The 14,244-nt window shown below is 43.1% G+C and overlaps 1 protein-coding gene across 9 annotated transcripts in view; it reads right to left on the reverse strand.

Moving 5' to 3' along the window:
* Nucleotides 1-1,614: 1,614 nt before the first annotated feature.
* The window catches only part of WDFY3 (WD repeat and FYVE domain containing 3), a 154,220-nt gene continuing 141,590 nt past the window's right edge, over nucleotides 1,615-14,244 (reverse strand). For all 9 annotated transcript variants that reach the window (XM_032110494.1, XM_032110495.1, XM_032110502.1 and 6 more), the window contains 10 exons: nucleotides 12,916-13,063; nucleotides 11,944-12,098; nucleotides 11,502-11,660; nucleotides 9,970-10,149; nucleotides 8,727-8,909; nucleotides 8,009-8,105; nucleotides 6,647-6,976; nucleotides 6,341-6,452; nucleotides 5,810-6,007; nucleotides 1,615-5,289 (listed from right to left, as the gene is read on the reverse strand). In XM_032110494.1, coding sequence (XP_031966385.1) covers nucleotides 5,169-5,289; nucleotides 5,810-6,007; nucleotides 6,341-6,452; nucleotides 6,647-6,976; nucleotides 8,009-8,105; nucleotides 8,727-8,909; nucleotides 9,970-10,149; nucleotides 11,502-11,660; nucleotides 11,944-12,098; nucleotides 12,916-13,063 — 1,683 coding nt within the window. In that variant the 3' untranslated portion in view covers nucleotides 1,615-5,168. The remainder of the gene's footprint in view (nucleotides 5,290-5,809; nucleotides 6,008-6,340; nucleotides 6,453-6,646; nucleotides 6,977-8,008; nucleotides 8,106-8,726; nucleotides 8,910-9,969; nucleotides 10,150-11,501; nucleotides 11,661-11,943; nucleotides 12,099-12,915; nucleotides 13,064-14,244) is intronic.

The following is a 14,244-nucleotide window of genomic DNA, read 5'->3' on the forward strand; positions in this document are numbered from 1 at the left end:
CTGCCCTCCTTCAGTAGGCAGGATTGCATTTAGGTTCATCCGTGACCAAGTTTTGGTTCCCTTCCTTACAAATTGCTCCTTCTTGGAGGGCCAGCCCCACATCCCATGCAGTGCCACTCAAGTCTTCTCCACGAAGACAGGGCAGGATTCGGCTCCCAGCACATCAGCCCTGCTCCTGTGGTTGCTTACCCCACCCTCCTCTCTACACGGTGTGGCACAGTAACCTCACTAGAGAATCAGATCTGTGTCCTGACATGGACACGGACATGTCCCGCTGCTGGGAATTCCTTCAAAACACCCATGCACTTTATACAGCACAGAACACAGCCTGGAAAGCAGCTCAATCTCACTTTTCTGAACTGGGTTACTGCACCTGTCATGAGAGACAACCTGGTCACAGCAAACTGGCCACAAATTTGGTTTTCGGGCTAAATGGAATGCCTGGCCCTGGGTGGTGCTTCTGCCTGGCAGGCCCTGTGGTGGAGCCAGAGCTAGAAGCTGGGGCACTTGCAAAGAGCTGCCCTGTAACTCAACAACTGTCTTGTTTCACTCCAAACCTGGCTGCTGGCCCAGCTGATGCCTGTTGGGATTTTACAGTTCCAACACTGACCTTAGAGCTGCCACAAATTTCACCATTCTCTCCTTCTCCCAGACCCAGCTGTAGTGCAGGAAGCTCCTAAGAGCTATGGATTTCCTAATTAGTCACCCTTTTGTTTGTCTGGACAGAAAGGAGCCAAACCAGCTCTTCCAACACCTGATCAGCAACAGGGACTCCAGTGTTAATGAGTCCCTTGACTTAATGTCAACACTGAAACCTGTGCTCCACGGGGCAGGGCTGGGATTGCACTTTCCCCATCAAAAAGTACATCAGGATTGTGGGCTCCACCACTTCCCAATGCTTGTTCCTGGCACCTCCACTCTCCACCACACTGGGAAAATGAGCCAGGGAAAATGAGCCTGAAATACTGCATATAGTAAATGACCCAGCTGCACAGAGCAGCCTGGAGCTACTGTTAGTAGGAAATCTCTCCCTGAAAAGAGTGAGGTGAGACCCCACAGCCCGGAGCTGGCATGATTACCTGGGTCAGAGTGCTTTGGTGAGGTTCATCCATGACCTGCTCCCTGGCAGCAGAAGGACACCCAGGCTGCAGCTGTCAAGTGCCTGCATCCACGCTGAGCGCAGTAACTGCCCCAAAACTGTTAAAGAGAAAGCATTTTTTGAGTGTGGAAAGATTTAAAATGTGGAAATGGCAGAGTGTGAAATACTTCAACCTATGAAAAGTGGACATTACCATCCCATATAACCCAGACATGGCTCAGCAAGGCCATGGAAATGGCTTCTGTAACTCCCTCCTTTTCCATTGCCCTTATCCAGCATGACTTAAATAATTCTTTTCTGTCTGCTTTCACTGTATCGGCACAGCCTGTTCTTCTACACACTGTCAGATTCTGCTGAATTCACACTCAACAATATAAAGCAAGAAAGAACAAACTAAGGCACACCATTTCATGCTGCACCGTCATGGATGGCCACATCCACATTCAGAAAGCAAAACTGTAACAAGTAATAGAAACTTACTCCTCCTGATGACACAGAAAAATGTTACTCACCACTCCCGACTTAAAAACGTTTATTCAGCTGCAAATGTGTCTTTCCAACAAATGCAAAACAGCTTTTTGGTGGTAAATAGCAGGTATTTATTTGAAATGAAAAAAAAATACTTCAGTACCTGAACTATTGCATTTAATAATGTATTGTTGTAATTGTGTTACTCTACCTTTTTGCATTGGAGACAAATATACAATGAACATTCAGATATCACAGATTGCACACTAGATAGTAAATCGTCAGGCCTTTTACGTAACCACCAAAAAACAGATATTGGATTCTGCAATATAGTACAAAATTCCACACTCCAGTCTTAGCCAGTTATCTTCAATTTACTCCTGATGCTGTACAAATAAATGGCCATTTAACTAGGGCTTACAAGTTAATAACAGGACAAAAAAAATATACATTGCACTGACACAAAAAGTCAGCTGTGTTAATAGTCATGCAACAAGTAACCAAACTTGCTGAAATTAAAAATACTTTCTAAAAACAGTTTTAACTGCATAAGTATTTTATACACAGTTCATTTACCAAAACAAAAGGAGTCTTTAAATGATACAAAGCAAATATAAGTTTCTACCAATTTTATACATAAGAAAGTGCAAAATAACTTCTCTAAAGTGTTTTGCTATTGAACTGATGAATGTTGGCTGGAGGCAGCCAACCCCCTCTCAAAAGCATGACATTACAGTTGCACACTACATACGAATGTTAGGAGTACATGGATAAGTTTACTACAAAGAACAAGGCAGGAGAAGACGTGAGGTACTTGCAGAGAATACAGTCTACTAATGTTAGTGTACATGAGTATATTTTTGCTCAACGGATTTTTACATGGAAAACAAAGCAAGTATTTGCATTAGAAGCTTGAATGAAATGGAAAAAAACCCCACTCCCACATGAACACCACAGTTGCCCACAGCACCAGCTGCCAGAGGAAATACGAGCAGGTGTGTTTGTCCCCCTTCGCCTCCAACAAGCAAAAACGTGTTTTTTTTGGGAACAGAATTAAGTCAGAGGGCTGTGGTGGTTTGCTTGCAGAATGTAAACTGGGCCTAGCCTGCACACTGCAGAATTTGTAAAGAATAAGGATTTCTTTAGTGCGCTGCCAAACGCTGCCGCAGGCGCGGAACAACACCTGTACAACGCGTCTCTGTGGCTGACAGCCCCCTGTCCCCATGGCCCCCCAGCAGGACCGTGTCCTGGCTTCAGTGTTGGATCACATCAGTGTTGTTGTTGTAGCTTGGCTTTTATTAGGGTTTAATTGCGTGGCTGTACAAGTTGCAGTCCACAGAAAAGAAGGCTTCCTTAAATTTGGGGATGATTTGGAAATCTGGAGGCAAGGGGAGGAAAACTGTGGACTCAAAGGCATCTAAGAGTTGTTAAAATAGCCTTTTCTTCAAACAGAAAACATTAAGGCCACTAGCCTGTCTTCTGAACTATGCTGGTTTTGCATCATTTTGGGAAGGGTGAAGGCAACGTTAGAGAGAACAGCTGAACACAGAAATTCCAGTGCTCCGCACATGCTTACTGAGGACCTCTTCTTGTTTTTAGGGTCAAATCTGTCAGGCAGCCAGTAGTCAGTGTGGCTACTTGACCATCACTCTTTGGATCCAAAATTTGGGTCAGCTAAGCTCAACAAACCTGCATTTACTCAACAGTGTGCAAGGGCTCTAGAGAAGCCTTTCTGTTCATTTGGGGACCTAGTATACATACCAAAACAGGAATATATCTCATTTTACAGACCAGCACATACATAATAAACAAACAAGTATCAAAATACATATTTAACCTTCAGTGCATAAACATGTGATACCAGGGTAAATAGTAAGTGGTCAGAATTAACGAATTATTCACCGCTAAAAGCTCAAATCAAGAGAAGACAGGGGTGCCCCCGCAATGCCAGGGACCCTCTGGAAGGAGATCACCCCAACACAGAGGGCCTGGCATTTTTGATGGTGCAATTCCAATGACAATGCTGGTTTTGAGGATTTGCTGTGCCAGGGTCAGAGCCTGCCCAAGTCACTCCAAGTGAAGGATAATCTCATCCCTGTAAGTGACAACATTCACTCAAGTACTATCAGAGCCACCTGTCTTCTGTTGGTCTGGGTCATATCCTTACCTCTATTTAAAAGAATCCATTGTGAATATACCTAGCTCTAGATCAGTTTGTCACCCATTTACAAAATATATACACATATGTTAAAAAACGAAACCAAACCTGGCTGCTGCCCTCCCTCTCCCCCCTCGCCCAAACAAAAACCCACTGGCAAGACCTCATGCAGAAATTAAGTCCATGGGCCTATCCAATGAACGTGCTCCAATCCCAGTGGATATCAGTGTCTCTACTTCATCCCACATGTAGTGCAAAATAAATGACAGAGTAGTAAAAAAATACTGCAATTAAATTCATATTGAAACTTAACAAACATAATGGAAATCTACTGCTGTCCTCAAGCTGATGGCGTGTGCTGAAAGACAAAGAGAGCTCTGAGGAGCATTTCTGACATGACCAAGATCACCCTGCTTTAGAGCAATGCCTGTTGTTCCAAAAGTTTTTTTTGCAAAGAAGCTACGGGACAACAGTAGTTAAATTTTACGCACAAGGAATTAATTCTGTACCTATATGCAAAAGCCAATTGCTATTGACTAAAGAAGGTAAAAGCTGGTTCTTGCACTGCATGAATCAGCTGCTAATGAACAGTAAGTAATTAACAAAACTGCAGCTCTGACATATGTATAAAAGAGGCCATATTAAATATGAACAACACTGAGGTGGTAAATAGTTTGGTATAAAATGCAACACAAGTGTACAATTTAGTTCCTGGTTATCTTACAGCTAGAATAAAATACTCCAAGTTCCTATTCTCAAAAATGTTTTCTTTTGAAAAAATCCATGTAATTCTATGAATAGCCTCACTTAAGATACTGTGGGCAACTGAAAAAACAAACATGCACAGACTGGATTTTTAACAGAAATACACATAATGCCTTCGAGTTTTCTGTTTTTGTTTTTTTTTTTTTAAACATTCGTGTTTAAATTGATAGATGAGATAAAGATGCCACGCAAAGTACAGTGGTTAATCTGAAGTCCCATGTAACAGGCAGTTAAGTTCATATTTAGATAAAAAGGCTGTTATACCTATTTACAATATACACAGTTGCTTGCGAAGAAGGCAGATTTACAACTATCTTCTAAAAAGCCTTGCCCTCCCCTCCCCCCGGTTAAGATGACTAACTCTACAAAAACAAGACAAGAAGGGGTGTTTAGGATAAGTGAGGATTTTCTCGACAGCCACGTCAGCATGGGTTTAGGGGCTGCCAGCTCTCTTGGATTTGTGGTTATTTGTCTTCCTGGGCCTTGCTCTTCTCTTCATTTCGCTGTTCGCCTCGTCTGCCTTCTGTCAACACAAACCAATGCAATGATCCCTTTTTACTTTTAGTGCTTAGAATGCAGTATAAATGTAAGTGTAAACAGACAATATTCCAATCCCTTCTGATGCTCTCACTGGTTCCTGGAGGGACAGTGAGGCCAGAGGAGGTTTGTCAGCCCCCATCAATTTCTGGGCCCCTCCTCTGAGCCCCGCTCATGCTGCAGGTTGTAGAAGCAGTTCTGGCACACCCTGACCGGTGATGAAATCTTCAGCCGTTTGATTTCTGACTGAAACCGGCTGCACCTGTGGAGAAAAAAAACCCACCACTGAACACAGGTCCCCTCCATTTCTATCCATTTTCTATTGAGCTGTGGGAATTACCATCACGACTTCAAACACCAGAAAACTGTCCTAACTTGCCTTGACATGGAGATGCAACGCAGTGTGGCAGAAGCAGAATTTAACTCAAATGATCAACACAGAGTCAGTGGAATGAGACTGTGTGACAGACAGCTCAAAAATAGCTGTTGTCACCAGTTTAGATGCTGAGAGATGAAGCTAAAAATATCATCTCTGACCCAGTAGATCAGAGAGGACACTTGCACTTCAGTTTGTGGGTAAGGGCAGCTCACACACATCCTCTATGTGATACATGTTCCTGTCTGAGGCTGCCTGCTAGTGGCCCCTAAATCAGCATCCTCACAGTCCTGCACATAGTTTAAGCAGCCTCAATCTTTCAGCAGAGTTCTGTGGTATTTCAGAGCTTTACCCCACCTAAAATTCTGTATGGAAAAGAGCCCAAGGGAGGCTGTTGGCTGCTTACTTCTGGCAGAAGAGCTGTCCACAGTTCCTGCAGTGGTGCCGCCTCTCGGTGAGCGAGAAGCGCACGGTGCAGCCTGAGCAGCTGTCGCCACCCTCATCCTTCACCCAGTGGTCGGCTGCGGACCGGCCCGGCTGATCGCTCACCGACCAGCTGAACACCCTGCCCCGGCCATCCCCAATCAGGATCCTGCTGTGATCCCTGCAAGGAAAAGCAAAAGCATTCCTGCAACAGCTCTGGCACGGTAACACACAGGCATCAACGACCCATTTTACACACCAGAGAACGTAAAATGGTAAAGTACTGGCATGGTAACTAACGCCCCAATTACCCTGCTCTGACTGAGAAACGGAGCTGCAACACTCTGTGTAACACAAAGCAGCTGAACAGATCTCCCCTTCAGTGTTTTTATCTCAGTCCTTGAAGAAGGCTGCCCCAAACAGAAGCACCACAAAACAGTGTTGTGAACAATGGTACCACTGCCTGCTGGCAACACCCAAAACTGCTTGAAGGCCTCATGTGCGAGCTACTCACTTGGAGATGCCGAGCGCAGTGATTTCTGCTGGGTGTGCGTTGTCTTTGCGATCAAATGCCGTGTGCATAGTTAGTTTGCTTCTGAACACCAGCTGACGCTCCCATCTGTATCCTACAAAGGAGTGGGACGTGGGAGAGGATAAAGCAAATCTGCTCCTTCTCATTTTTGTTCCCTCCTCCCCCAAAATACTCGTAACTGCAACTTCGTAGTAAGAAAAAAATCTCCCTCAGACATTCAAGTTTTTCTCTTTTTCTAGAACATTTCACTCAGGAATAAAACTGAGGGCTGTGCAGAGTTTCTTTTACCTGGTTTGAGCTTGCTGTAGTGCCGTGCCTCAGCATAGCTGGGGTGGGGGTGGTTAACCTGAGCATGGGGATGCATTTTTGCTTGTCCCTCTGAATAATTCACAAAGATAAATCCATCTTTCTCATCCAAGCTGAGCTGGTCTGACCAACGCCTGGAGTCATCGGAGCCGCTGTCTGCTGACCACGCTGCCGCTGCTCTGGCTGACGATGACCGAGGCCTGTGGCTGGTGCTGCTTGGTTGGCTCTGGCTCTCCTGCAGTTTTGTGTCCTGGCCTATGCATGGATCATCTGCCTCGGAGTCACTGCTGTCCTCCTCGTGGGCTTCCTGCCCTGGATTGGCATAACAGGGGAAAGGCGCTGTTAGTGGGCCTGGCTATGGCCTGAGCTTTCTCCTTACTCTGCTGCTGCACTGCCTGCAACCCAATGGGTACCGACACTGCGTGAGAGGGGGACACTGCATGCAGGCATCTCAGCCTTTTCAGAGATTCAGCTCCTGTCAGGAATCACATGATCCATATTTTTTGCACTTTTATAAACACTTTTTTCTGTTGCCAGAGAACAACACTCCTTAGCTGAAGCTATTTCCTACAATAGTCCCTCTGAGGGAGGCTATGATAGACAAAAGGAGCAAAAACTTCAGAAACACTCAAGTTAGCAAAACCTTTCAGCAAAACTTACACAAGTAAGCACAGTCAGCTATGCTGAAACTCTGACTGAAAAATATGATGCAGACTTGTTAATAACAGGACTTGTTAACACAAAAAAGCAATTACCAAAGACATACTCCAAGTGACCCTGAAAAAACCCAAAAGCTGTATTGATATAATAATTACTAATGAGTATCATGAGATTCAGATCCAAATCCAGCTTGTATCTTCAATATGAAGACGGCAAGAGGAAGATGAGATGGCTAAAAGAAACCATCCTGAAGCACAGACCAAAATCTTCCAACACGGGCAGATGATATCATTGCTTGTCTTGTACAGACTGTACCATCAGTCAATTTTTTAAATTCTGCTCTTATGCTATAATTCCATTTCATACTAAAAAATATCTAGCTTTTGGACAATCGATTGGGTTCACCAAGAAGAGAAACAAACACACAGAGACAAGTTCCACCTTCACAGATAAAAAAGCTAGGATATGCAACATTTTTTCTTATTTGTAGCAAAATGAAACTACCTTAAGCAAGGTGGAGAACAAAGAACTCAGATGCTCTGTTTATTGTGCCCACTGGATGTCTACTGCCTTGAGACAAAATCTCCGTCACCAATTCTGCTCTGTATAACCACAGGACTTCACCTACCTATAGCAAAGATCAGATGCAACAGGCAAGTACCAAACACTTGTCAGGAGACATACCTATTTGTGCTTCCTGACAGTCCTCTTGCATTTCCAGCATCTCCACAGGCTCCAGAGCTGGTGTTTCTGGCACTTGCAAAAACTCCATCCGCCAGAACTGGAGGGACAGGGGATAAGCAAAGTGGCACTTACTGAACTCTTGGCCTTTTTCTGAGCTATTTGTAGAGTTAAAATGGCTTAGTAGAACTGTGTATTTGCACTGGTAGCATGTAAGGCAGGTCATATCTCCATACTAAACCCTGGTTTTGGGGACTAGAAACTACAAAAGGACATCTATGTTCATGCCTGAATCCACTCCACACAGCCGTACTGACCAGCAGATTCTGGTTAAGGCTGCACACAAAAGTACTGAAAATTGGGTTAGACTTGTAGTTTTCAGAGATGACAGTAAGTTTCTCTTTTCTTTCTAGGCAGCAAAATGAATTGTCTCAAGGTGTGTGAAACAAAAATGGTGAACCAAAACAACAGTCTCCAGGCATGAAAGCTGGAGACCAAAACAAAGCAGGAAGGAAAATGTTTGCTCTGCTGACTATTGCTGGTCACCACATCCCAATGGGGGACTCCAAAAGGAGAAAGAACTGTTCAGGTGAAACACCCAAGTACTGCTTTTGGTCCTGGCCAAGACACTGTGTTGGAAAGGCATGACTTCTCTCAAGCAGACTACTACTACTACCAAGGCATAAACTTAATTTTCCAGGCAGTGATTGCTGGTACTTACCCGGACAACTCCGTCCGAATGCCCCGTTACGATGACATTCTGGGTGTCCCACTCATTCATCTCTGACACAAAACAGCACATGATCTGCTGGCTTCGGCCAGTGAAGGTGTTTACACTTGCAGTAGGGCTGCCATTAATGCTCCACACATGGATGTAAGTGCCAGCACATGATACAATGTCTCCCTGCAAAGACAAAGAACACCTCCAGATTTCAATACAAAGTTGCAGGTATTCTTCAGCAAAAATAAAAGCCAGGTTCATTTTTAAGCCAAGTTCCAAGGCTGGCACTTTTCAGCAAGTTCTATTCAAGGTGAGCCTGGCCAGCTACAGAAACCTTTAGGATTATATGCATTTTTTAAAAAAAACTGTACCTAGAAAACCAGACTTAGTAGGAACCTATTTGGTCTATTTACAGCATAGAATGAATTGACCAATTTCACCACTTTTCATAGCATAATAATCCAACAGCATATTTTCAGTACTTTCCCTTTTCAGTTTCCAAAGACTGCTTATGTTGACTCTGCTCTTTTCCACAAACATGTACCACCTTAAATTTCATTTGCTTGCTTATTGGGAACAGTCCAAACTAGTGGAGAGGTGAAACAGAAGCTGCAGTCTAAAGCACTGGCAGCACTACAACCAGACTATCAGCAGCTAATAAACTGTGCCACTTGCTACCCCCTCCTTGCATTGCAGCCCTCTTTTGTCTTGATTGCAACCACTGCGTCTGCTCCAGCTGCAACAGGGTCCATCCAGCCCTGACGGCCACGCATGGGAGCTGGATAAATGGTGACTTGTAACTCACAGGACCACCAAGGACAGAAGATTCTAGGATATGTCTGTTTCCACCAAACTGGCACTGCAGCTTCACCCAAGGTATCTCCTGTTTCCTTCAAATTCAGCTTAAGATAAGAGAAGCCAACCAAGGTCATGTATCAAAAACTTTTCTTAGCTCCTGTGGCAGGTTTGGCAGCTCCCTTGCAATGTCACACTAGCTATACTACTTCCAGCACTGTTAATAACCTCTTCTAAGCTCAAGCCACTCTGCACAGAATACACCCGCATATGGCTCTGGACAAATGACACAAATTATTCCCTAAACCAGTTGTAATCAGTTTTCAGATGAGTTATATAAGTTCTGCCAAATTAACAGGAGAGCCTAGCTTGTTTTCCTTTGGTTTAATGATTTCCAACTCTTGCTACTGTTCCCACTGCACCTTGGTGGGTGGAGTGTGGCTCTCACCGTTAGTTCATTTATACAGAGTGCTGAAATTGGAGCCCTGTGCCCTCGGAGCTGTGTCAGGAAGGAGAGCTTATTCAGATCCCAGATGATGCAGGTGCGATCCCGGGATCCACTCACAATTATGTGATACGCCAGCGATGCCGTTAAGCACGTGACAGTGTCAGTGTGACCCAGCAGTGCCTGCAAAACACAAGTCAGGAGCAAAAGCTGAAATCAGGAGAGAACACAAAAACTGCACATTAAACCCTCTTACCTGAAAGATTCAGGTAATACAACCAGAATATCCTATCAGAAGATGCAGCTGCCTTAGAAATTTTCAGTTGATAACTATTTCCATAATTCAAAATGGTAAAAGTAATAACTTTTTCCATTTAGAAGAAACTCTGACAAAACAAAATTTTAAGGGTCTAATGTTACAGACCCTTCCACTGAAGAAAACCCCATTCTGGATCAGTAGCCTGTTTATAAGGTCAGAACATGTTCCAGGCTGCACCTGAAATTATATTCTGAAAATAGAAGTTAATGACTCCTATAGAAACTGCTGCTGACTACGAGAAGATAAAAGAGACAAGAAAGAGCTGCAACCAAAAAGGCAAAGTCAATTGGAAGGAGGAGAAAATTACAAGCGCCTACTCATCCTAGGCCCTACTTTAACATTTTAGGCTTAATCTAACCATTGGAAAAAGAGTCTGGAATACAGGCAAATTACTGCAGCTTATGCAGTTAAAAATCACTAGCTGAATACAGTAAATGGCCTTAAAATATGCTGCCCCAAAACTTAAGATATAGTGTTTTATCTTGTACAGTTTTTAAGTAAAACACTTTGGGAAACAGAGCTTTAGACAGCTGACTACTGCGCAAGGGAAGTTATTAAATAATTCTCTAAATTTCCTTTCATAAATTTGAGGGGAAGATTTCCTCTAAAAAAAAGAGTACTGCTATTAAGATGCTAACGGAACAGTAACACAAACTATAACAGTGATACACAGCTGCTAGAATATTTTGACTTAGCTGGGGTTGGGTTTTTTGGTTGCATTTGTTGGGTTTGTTTTTTCTTTAGTAAACACACAAAACTTACTTTGCACTTAGCTGCAGCTGACTTTAAAGCATCGGTGCTTGTTTTAGATTAAAAGTTGCTGTAATTAAACTAATTAACTTTTTTGTTTAAAAAGACTAAAATGAACCTTTAAGGCAGCCTCCTTTCGCTGCCCTTCTGACACAGTTTTTAGATGGGGGGTTACACATAACACTACAAGAAAGCAGATCATTTCACAAAACACACCTGCATAATTTTGTTAACATCACTACCAAATTCCCTTTCTCTCCAGAAGGCTCCTGGCAATCCACTATTCTTAAAAAGAATGCAATTTTAAAGATGCATTTTGCCCACTTTCAATGCAGGTCAGTATCTCAACTACTCCATTCTCCAGAGATCTGCTAGACTTGGTTTCAAAGCTGAGCAACACTCATTACATAATTACTTTGATCATATAACAATTATTTATATGAAAGGCAGTTTTATTGTATTTTACCTGTTTCAGTGTGAGGGCTTTAGCTTTTTCTTTGGAGACACCCATTTCCCACACACACACTGCTGTGCTTGTTCCTCCAGTGATAACTAGTTTGGGGTTGGGGCAAATGGCACACAGAATCTGACCCCATTCGGACAAGCATTCATAAACAATCACCGCCTAAAAATACAGAAAACAAAGAATTACTTGCAGAACTAGTACTCTGTAGGATAAAAATAAAAACCTGGCTGCCACCTTGCATTCATTAAGTCACTAAGACCTGGTAAAAAAATTATTATTAGTTAATGTTATTCTGCCAGCATTCTGATGAAGAGTACCTGAGAGGGAGCAATAAAACTTATGCAGCACAGGATTATTTCATTCATATACGAAATAAATTTCCATTGTCATATTTTTTTCACTATTGAGTACTAATTGCTGAAACAAATTGCAGATTACAAACCTTGTCTGACTCATAGGTCCCCAGTCTGCAGCTGAGGTCTGCATAGCCCCAAGCAAACGTTTTATTCCATGTGGGTGGGATGAGAACCTTGTTCTGTTCTACTGCCAGAATGCCTTTATCAGTACACACAATCTGCCCCACAGGCTCCTTGAGCTCTGAAAAAGAAGATGGGGTTATGTTTTATTGCTGGGAGAGACAAATACTGTCTAATCCCTTGAAGAACCTGCTGCTCTGCCAAAGCAAGGTCTCTGTAGTAGCTATTTATATATTCTTTGCTTCAGCTGCAGTGATGGCAACTTTTGCTCCATTCCTAACAAATGCAGAGCCAAATATAGAATAGTGCTTTCTAATTTCCTGACTTAGTCTTCTCTCTAAGCCCTGCTATGCACCATGTAATAGAACAGCCTTCTCTCTTTACAGCAGGAAGCCACAGATTCCTTTACTCAGCTAGGAAAGAAATCCCTCTATAGCATTTACCTGCCTCGCAGACAATTATGTTTTGTTCAGTCTAATGTCAGATATGAAGTTAAAAACCACGTTCTTTTGTCTCAGTGCAGCTACCAACACCACCCTTTCCTGCCAACATTCCTCAGTATTTCTTGTCACTGTGATAAATTATCCTTTTGCCATGAAAATCACAAAAATTGAGGCTATCACAGGCTGAGAAGCAACATACCCTGAATGTTGTTTGTTAAATTCAAACTTATAAAGAGGTGCTCGGGCTCCAATTTTATCCCTCTATTTTAAAATGTTATTTTAAACTGGTGCAGCTATGGTGTTTCCCAAGTACCTTTAAGGTAGCTAAGAACATAATCTTACAGCATTAGGATATTTTGAATTTGTCTTTCTCACAAAACTGTGGGCAGTGTAAGAAAATTAGAGCTTAACAAAAGATAGAAAAGTACTGTCTTGCTGAAACTCTGAATGCTTGGGCAAAGAAACAGCAGTAACTACTGTGGGTTTAAAGTTTACCCTTCACTGGAGCAAGAGATGGCCGCAGGTTGTCCAAATGATGGAAAAAGATCTTGTCACTTGTGGAACCAGGGGGCACAGAGGTTCCCACAGCCTCTCCATTCAGACGGCTTCTAACACGCTTTGGTGGGTGGGGCTTTTTGAAGAGCTGGAATTCATCAAGAAACTAATGATCAACAAAAGTCACAGGTTTACAAGGGCACAAGCTTAAAAAGATCATAAATACATCCAATATACCTTCTAAAAATCCTGCAGGTCAGTAAATGTTACCTTACTGCTCTCAGTATTCACTAATAACTCTTGGTGAACATTTCAAAAAACTTCAACAAACAGTATGAAAACCAACAGGGAGCAAAGTTGCTCTGCCCTCTCAGGCTGTGGCATCTCAGGACCCTCATGGAGTCTGTGAGAGCCCTCTTCCAAGCACAGCACCAGCTCTGCAATGTTTTACATCACAAGTTTTTAAAATACAAACCCAAACTGCCAGCCACATTACCAGTGCAAGAGATGGGATAAAGAAGATGCATGTTACATCATGCAGGATAGGAGTGAAAAAATGCACAGCAGCTGTGTGTCTCTGAGAGAGCCTGCCCTGGATCCCCCATGGAAAGTCACAGAGGGGGACAGCAGAACTCTACAGTTACATAAAAATATGCTCCAAGAGCGCTTACCACCAACAGGGCCTTAAGGAAGTTTAGAGTTTCCCAAGTTTATTGCAGTCTATTTCCTCTAGCAAAGCATCATGCAATTCCTGGTAGATCTCACAGGTTTGTACCTAACAGGCATCTGAAGATTCAGGCAGAGCTCTGGACTCAGCTGCAGCGCTCTTCTATTTCCCTGGCCTCTGCCCCAGTCCCCATCCGTCCATCTGGCTTTACCTGGGCCATGTCTGATTATCATTACAATCCCGAGATTGGTTATTACATAAGAGGAGAAAACCCTACAGCCACTACATAATTAGATTATTGAGAGAGAGCAAGGAAGGGGAAGGAGAAAAGCCACAGAACACAGATGAGCAGTTCTTAGCCTTCTTTCCAAGCAACGAGAGACAGACAGCTCTAAGTGGGTTGCCACAGGAAACATCCTGTGGCTTTCCTGAAACGTTATGTGCTGAGAGCTGAGTTTTGAGTTTCCAACACATGGCTTGAGTTCCCAGTGGATTGCTGAAGGTATCTGTGGCTTCCACCAAATCTAGGATTGGAAATATTCACCAATGACATTTAAGATTTTCACTGGATCACAAAAAGGCTCTAAAGAAGCGCCCAATAAGAAAAACCAAACCAAAACAACCAACACTGAGACTCCCCCAAATGTGAACCCCCCAGATTT

This window comes from Corvus moneduloides, chromosome 5, assembly GCF_009650955.1.
Source record: "Corvus moneduloides isolate bCorMon1 chromosome 5, bCorMon1.pri, whole genome shotgun sequence".
Lineage (NCBI taxonomy): Eukaryota > Metazoa > Chordata > Aves > Passeriformes > Corvidae > Corvus > Corvus moneduloides.